At 51.1% G+C, this 7500-nt stretch overlaps 1 protein-coding gene across 4 annotated transcripts in view; it reads left to right on the top strand.

Annotated features, from left to right (window-relative positions):
• LOC113820718 (uncharacterized) overlaps nt 1-7500 on the top strand; it is a 25490-nt gene that overhangs the window by 16532 nt on the left and 1458 nt on the right. For all 4 annotated transcript variants that reach the window (XM_070137801.1, XM_027373061.2, XM_070137799.1 and 1 more), the window contains 8 exons: nt 239-292; nt 1051-1233; nt 4086-4350; nt 4588-4728; nt 4890-5059; nt 5563-5746; nt 6161-6356; nt 6562-7500. The exon at nt 6562-7500 is cut by the window's right edge and continues 1458 nt beyond it. In XM_070137801.1, the coding sequence (XP_069993902.1) occupies nt 239-292; nt 1051-1233; nt 4086-4350; nt 4588-4728; nt 4890-5059; nt 5563-5746; nt 6161-6356; nt 6562-7500 (2132 nt within the window). The remainder of the gene's footprint in view (nt 1-238; nt 293-1050; nt 1234-4085; nt 4351-4587; nt 4729-4889; nt 5060-5562; nt 5747-6160; nt 6357-6561) is intronic.

Raw genomic sequence — 7500 nt, 5'->3', positions numbered from 1 at the left:
TATATATATTTATATATATTTATTTATTTATTTATGCGCGTATGTTTTTCGTGTCATGTAATGTGTTTTAAGCACTACTTTTTTTTTTCTTTTTTTTTTAATTCTGTTACATTCTATTCTATTATGGCCTACTTGTTATCTTTTTATTCTATTAATTTGTTTATTTTTTCTATTATATTTAAAAATCTTATTTATTTATTCATCTTATTCTATTCCATTAAAAAAAATCTCATTTCAGGAGACAGGCTTTCGAGAACGCTGGCGGCTTGGCTTTTACGGGAATGATGTGCAAGTGAGTTGAGTCAGTTTCCTCCGATCTTTGCAACTTATTGGTGTTTGCTGTTTCCTTGCCTGTATGGGATACGGTGTAGATGCAAATAGTCATTAACATGTCTGCTTATGGCTGTGCGTCAATTTGCATATGTGGGTTAAATGTCTAGACGAATAAGAACATACCTTCTATTTTTTCTCTCTCGCTACACCTCTCTCTCTCTCTTTCTTTATTTCTCTATTTCTCTTTCTCTCTCTTCCAACCCTTCTCTCTCCATCCCACCTTCCCCTCCCTCCCCTTCCCAACCCCTCTCCCTTCCTCCCTCCCCCTCCCTTCTCTCTCTCTCCCCCCTCCCTCCCCTCCTCCCTCTCTCCCTCCCTCTCCCCTGCCCTTCCCCTCCCTGCCCCCTCCTCCTTCCCCTTCCCTCCCTCCCTCCCCCTCTCCTGCCCTTCCCCTCTCCTCCTTTCTCTCCTCCCCCTCCCTCCCCCACTCCCTCTATCATCTCTCTCTCCTCCCCTCCCCCTTCCCTCTCCGCACCCCCACCTCTCCCTCCCCCACCCCCACCCCTTCCCTCTCCCTCCCCTCTGCCCCTTTCTCCCCCACTCCATCTCCCCCTCCTCCCTTCCCCCACCTATCTCCCACCTCCTCCTCCACCTCCTCTTCCCTTCCCCCTCTCTCCCCCACTCCCTCTATCTCCCCCCTCCAACCCTCCTCCTTCCCTCCCCCCTCCTTTCCCTCTCTCTCTCTCTTACACCCCCCCTCCAATTTTTCCCCCCCAGGGACGGCCTCTCCGCAGTGTTAGTCCGAGATGACGACAGAAGCTCGGGCCTCATCGGGCACATCCTGGCGCACGAGTTGGGGCACAGCTTGGGCATGAAACACGACGAGGAGGAGGAGGAGGGGGGCGCAGGGGAAGGCTGCGGGTGTCGGGCGGGGGCCTGCCTCATGAAGAAGTCTGTGCCGTAAGTGTTTTTTTTTTGTGTGTGTGTGTGTTTTATTGCCTCATGAAGAAATCTGTACCGTGTGTGTGTGTTTTTTCGGTATTTGTTATTTTTATTTTATTACCGTCCGTTTTTTTATTTATTTTTTTTTTGTTATTTGTTATTCTTATTTCATTACCGTGTGTTTTTTTTATTTGTTATTTTTATTTCATTGCCGTAAGTGTGTTTTTTTTTTTTTCTTTTTTTTTTTTTTGTTATTTTATTTTTATTTCATTAACGTGTTTTTTTGTTAATTTCATTACCGTGCGTTTTTTTTTTCTCTTTCTTCCTTTTTTTGTCATTTTTTAATTTTTATTTCATTACCGTAAGCGTGTTTTTTTTTTTCCTTTCTTTTTTTATTTGTTATTTTTATTTCATTACCGTCCGTTTTTTTGTCATTTGTTATTCTTATTTCATTACCGTGTCTGTTTTTTTTTCATTACCATAAGTGTTTTCTTTTTTTATTTGTTATTTTAATTTCATTACCGTGTTTTTTTTTGTTATTTTTATTTCATTACCGTCCGTTTTTTTTCTCTTTCTTCCTTTTTTTGTCATTTTTTATTTTTATTTCATTACCGTGTGTGTTCTTTTTTTTCTCATTTGTTATTCTTATTTCGTTTATATGTTTGTTTGATTATTTATTTTAGGGATGGAATCAGGAGAAAGATCGTTGTGTTAAGCTTTGGGTTTTGGAAAATGAGGAGGAGGAGTAGAAGGAGGTTAAGGAGGAGGAGGAGCTTAAGTAGGAGGAAATTAAGAAGGAGGAAGAGGAGGAGGAGGAGGAAATTAAGGAGGAAACTAAGAAGGAGAAGGAGCTTAAGTAGGAGGAAATTAAGAAGGAGGAAGAGGAGGAGGAGGAGGAAATTAAGAAGGAGGAAACTAAGAAGGAGAAGGAGGAACTTAAGAAGGAGGAAGAGGAAGAGGAGGAAAATAAGAAGGAGAAGGAGGAAGAGTAGGAGGGAGGAAACTAAGAAGGAGGAAGAGGAGGAGGAGGAAGGAGGAGAAGGAGGCGAAGGGAGGAAGGAGGAAGGAGGAGAAGGAGGAGTGGAGGAGGAAGGAGGAGAAGGAGGAGGAGAAGGGAGGAGAAGGAGGAGGTGGAGGAGGAAGGAAAAGGAGGTGGAGGAGGAGAAGGAGGTGGAGGAGGAGGAGGTGGAGGAAGGAGAAGGAGGTGGAGGAGGAGAAGGAGGGTGGAGGAGGAGAAGGAGGAGGTGGAGGAAGGAAGGAAGGAGAGATGAAGGAGGAGGAAGGAAGAGGAATGGAGAAGGAGGAGGAGGTGGAGGAGGAGGAGGAGGAGGAGGTGGAGGAGGAGGAGGAGGAGGAGGTGGAGGAGGAGGAGGAGGAGGGTGGAGGATGGAGGAGGAGGAGGATGGAGGGGAGGTGGAGGAGGAGGGAGGAGGGTGGAGGAGGAGGTGGAGGAAGGGTAGGAGGAGGTGGAGGGAGGTGGGAGGAGGTGGAGGAGGAGGAGGAGGAGAGGAGGAGGGAGGAGGAGGAGGAAGGGGAGGAGGAGGAGGTGGTGGTGGTGGTGGTGGTGGTGGTGGTGGTGGTGGTGGTGGTGGTGGTGGTGGGAGGAGAAGGTGGAGGAGGGAGAGGGAGGAGGGAGGAGGAGGAGGAGGAGGAGGAGGAGGAGGTGGAGGAGGAGGAGGTGGAGGAGGGAGGGTGGAGGGAGGAGGAGGAGGAGGAGGGAGGTGGAGGTGGAGGAGGAGGAGGTGGAGGGAGGAGGGAGGTGGAGGGAGGGAGGAGGGAGGAGGTGGAGGTGGAGGTGGAGGAGGAGGAGGAGGGAGGGAGGAGGAGGAGGGAGGAGGAGGAGGAGGAGGAGGAGGAGGAGGAGGAGGAGGAGGAGGAGGGAGGAGGGAGGGGTGGAGGGAGGAGGTGGAGGGAGGAGGGAGGGAGTGGAGGAGAAGAAGGAGAAGAAGGAGAAGAAGATGATGAAGAAGACGAAGAAGATGATGAAGAATAAGATGAAGAAGAAGAAGAAGGAGAAGGAGGAGGAGGAGGAGGAGGAGGAGGAGGAGGAGGAGGAGGAGGAGGAGGGAGGAGGAGGAGGTGGTGGTGGTGGTGGTGGTGGGAGGAGGAGAAGGAGGAGAAGGAGAAGAAGATGAAGATGAAGAGATGAAGAAGAAGAAGAAGAAGAAGGAGGGGAGGGAGGAGGAGGAGGAGGAGGAGGAGGAAGGAGGAGCAGGAGGAGGAGGAGGAGAAGAAGGAGGAGGGAGGAGGAGGAGGAGGTGGAGGAGGGTGTAGGTCGAGGAGGAGGAGAAGAAGAAGGAGAAGAAGGAGAAGAAGATGAACAAGATGAAGAAGATGAAGAAGATGAAGAAGACGAAGAAGAAGAAGAAGAAGAAGAAGAAGAAGAAGAACAAGAAGAAGAAGAAGAAGAAGAAGAAGAAGAAGAAGAAGAAGAAGAAGAAGGAGAAGGAGAAGGAAAAGTAGAAGGAGAAGGAGAAAAAGAAGAAGAAGACGAAGAAGAAGAAAAAAAGAAGAAGAAAAAACGGAAAAGAAGGAGTAGAAGAAAAAGTAGAAGGAAGAGGAATAGGAGGAGAAGGAGGAGAAAAAAGATATGATAGTGATCCTCAATGTGTCGTTAAGGAGAGAAGGAGGAAGCGAAGGAGAGAGGGAGAGGGAGAGCGAAGTGAGAAAGTGATCCACGGAGAGAAAGTGAAAGAGAGAGAATGATTGTGTATAACTTTCCTTTTACCGAACCTAATCGCGTTTTGCACAGCCCCCCCCCCCCCAACTAGACCCCTTTCCACTCCGCCCACAGCCCCCCCCCCTCATACCCATCCCAGCAACCAGCCCCCCGCCACCGCCCTCTCACCCCTCCCCCCTCGCCCCCGCAGGCACAAGTACGACCCGACCCAGACCTGGAGCCTCTGCAGCCGCCAGTACCTCCGGAAGCAGAGGCAGAGCAACACGCTCGGCTGCCTCGCGAACATCCCGACGAAGCCGTTCCCGGGGGCGAGCTGCGGCAACGGCATCGTGGAGGAGGGGGAACAGTGCGACTGCGGCCTGCCCGAGTTCTGCCGCAACCGCTGCTGCGACGCCGCCACCTGCAGGCTCACGGCCAACGCCACCTGCGCCTCGGGGGCCTGCTGCGACACGGACGTGAGACCGCGCACTTTTTATTCTTTTTTCTTAATTTTGATGCTGCTAGTAATAGTAACGGCGGTGATGATGCTGAGAATATCAGTCATCATTATTTATTGTCATAATGATAATAATGATAGTACTAGTAGTAGGAACAATAGCGATAATAAGGAGGCAATAGTAAGGAAACTAATACTATAAATATAAACGAAGGAAATAGACCAACTCAATGAACACTCCCCCTGCTTGCCTTAGACGTGCAAGCCCCGCCCTGCAGGAGCGGAGTGCAGGGCAGCCCGCGGCGAGTGTGACCTGCCCGAGTTCTGCCACGGGAACTCGGAAACCTGCCCAGACGACCTGCACAAGCGCGATGGCACTCCCTGCATGCACGAGAGGGTGAGGTTTCAATTTCCCGTTTTGCTTTTATTCTGTTAGAAATTGGTGATGGAAAGTTTAATTCGTGTATTTATATGTGATTCCTATGTGAAGAGGGGAGTGCACCTATCGATATGTGCACAGAACCCTTAACGCAGCCCCCCCCCCCCTCCCCCACCCAGGGCCACTGCTACTCGGGGCGGTGCGGCAGCCACGACGGGCGGTGCCGCGAGGTGTGGAGCCAACCCACGTGGGCGGCCAGTCCTACCTGCTTCGCCCGACTCAACACGGAGGGCTCGGAGGATGGCAACTGCGGACTCCAGCGCAACCAGTTCGTTCCGTGCGATCGAGAGTAGGTGTCGCTGATTTGATTATGATGATTATTATTACCAGTATTATTACTATTATTATTATTATTATTATTATTATGATTATTATTATAACTATTATTATTATAATAATAATTATCATTATAACGATTATTTCTTTTATCATTATTATTATCATTACTATTTTTTAGGGGGGCGGGAGGAAAGTAGGTGTCGTTTTTTTTGTTTTTTTTGTCTGTCTACCTCTTTCTCTTTCTCGCTTTCTCTCTCTCTTCTCACTTAATTTCTCACAAATCAAATGAAATAACAACAAAAATATGATGAATATATCAGGTAGATACCAGACTACAATATGATATCTATCTACCTATCTATTTATCTACCCAGCAACCCATCCATTTCACCCACCTACTTACCCCCCCTTCCCGATCCATCTATCTATCAACCCATCTACCTACCCATTTAAAAAGCCAAACACACATCGACGTATCCATCAACATTAATACTTTCTCCCCCCCCCCCCCAGCTCGGTAATGTGTGGCACCCTGCACTGCACTCCCCGTGACACCTCTCTGACGGGGCTGCCTTGGTACCACTACAACTACACGAGGGAGGTGGAGTCGACCCGCTGTTCCTTCGTCATCGGCGCCGAAATATACCCGAGCTCGCACTGGCTCTCTCCCGACGGGGCCAAGTGCGCGGAGGGAAAGGTGAGGGAGGGGGTTGTGAAGTGGGGGAAGGTTGGGGGGGGGGGAATTCGTGACTGGGGAAGGTTAAGATTATCTTTGAGTGTGTTTGTATGTGGGGGAAGGGGGAGGGGGGTATGGGGTATGGGAAATGGTGATTTTTTTTTGGGGGGAGGGGGATGTTTCGGTGGTGGTGTTGGTAGTGGTAGGGGTGAAGAGGATTAATTTTCTTTTTATGTATTTGTTATTATTTTTCTATTGTTCCTTGTTTATTCTACTCTCTTTGCCTCATTCTTCACTTCCCCTCCCTTCCTCCACCCTCCTCTTTCTCAATCTCCCCCCCCCTCTCTCTATCTATCTCTTTTTCTCTTCTTCCTTTTCCACTCCCATCTTCACTCCCGTCTGACAGCGCCCTGCACTCTCTTCGTCTCGCTCCAGATGTGCGTCAACCAGAGGTGCGTCGCCGTGCCCGCCGCCGACGGAGCGAGGCAATGCCCGGGCAACTGCTCCGGGCACGGCGTCTGCAACAACAAGAACCAGTGCCACTGCGACCCCGGCTTCACTCCCCCGGACTGTGCTAGGCCGGGCATGGGGGGGTCTGTGGACAGCGGGCCGGCCTCGAGACCGAGCAGAGGTTGGTCTCGAATGCTCTTTAGATATAAATTTGGATTCGTGTATGTAAACAGAAACGGATGAGCATACTTCGAGATCACGAGCAGCTCTTTCCCATTTTCCAAATACAATTTGGTCCCGCTGTTTCAGGGGCCAGCGGGCTTCTGTCCATGGAGGTATTATTTGAAATGCACGCCTCTACTCACTTCTCGCATTATCTCTTTCAGATGGAAGCACCGCCGCTCTCGTGCTGTGCGTGCTGTTTGTCTTACTGCTGACTCTGGCTGCAGCTCTGTTCTGCGCCTGGGGGAGACTCCGGCGCTGCTGGGAGAAGCAAGGTCGCGAGAAAGTGTCCGCCATCGCCCCTCGCTGCGCCTCCTGCATCGACACCTGCTGCTGCCCCCTCGTGTCCAAGATCACCCACTGGATGGTCACCGTCGGCCCCCTCGGGAAGCGGCCACGGACCTCCCGGAAAGAAATCCACACCGTCGACGTATCGACGGCCACGGAGAGCGGAAGGACGATCTGCCAGGTCGACCTAGACTTCGAGGGTCGGCAGCGCTCGAGGACGAACTCGTGGGGAGTCGCGAACGAGCGCTTGGTCACCGAGATCGTCACGCTCGAGCCAAAGAATTCACCGGAGCTGCACCGAAAAGTCCAGCTCCCCTCCGACTCCTCAAGCCTCAAGTCGGTGGATTCCTTGAAGCGTCCGAAGTACATGCAGTCTGTGTCTGTGGACTCGGGCTGCGTCCTGGACGCGGACGAGAACAGCCTCAAAGATTCTCAGTCTTCGAATGTCTCCATGAGGAGCTTAGTCAGCCTGTTTAGCAAGTTCGGCACGAAGGGGCAGGGCGCCGAGCCGGACAAGGGAAGTCGAAGGTCCGTCACCATGGTGGAGGAAAAGGCCATGCCTTTGAGCCGCATCGTCGTGGATCCTTATATCAACAATCGGCGATCGAGACACGGAACACCCCCGCCCATCCCCACGCAACCGCCCGTGGCCCTGCGTCCAGCCTACGGCCGTTCCATCTCGACGGACGTCCCTGCTTCTCGAGGACGGCCTGCACAGCCTCCCCCGATGCCTCCTGCCAACACAAAGCCCAACCAGGGCCGCCACAGCATTCCCGACGCCCACTCGAAGCTGGCGTCGAATCTCTTCATCCAAA

The sequence above is a fragment of the Penaeus vannamei genome, chromosome 23 (genome assembly GCF_042767895.1).
Source record: "Penaeus vannamei isolate JL-2024 chromosome 23, ASM4276789v1, whole genome shotgun sequence".
NCBI lineage: Eukaryota > Metazoa > Arthropoda > Malacostraca > Decapoda > Penaeidae > Penaeus > Penaeus vannamei.
The sequence above is the reverse complement of the archived record's forward strand: the minus strand, read 5'-3'. Positions and strand labels throughout refer to the sequence as shown.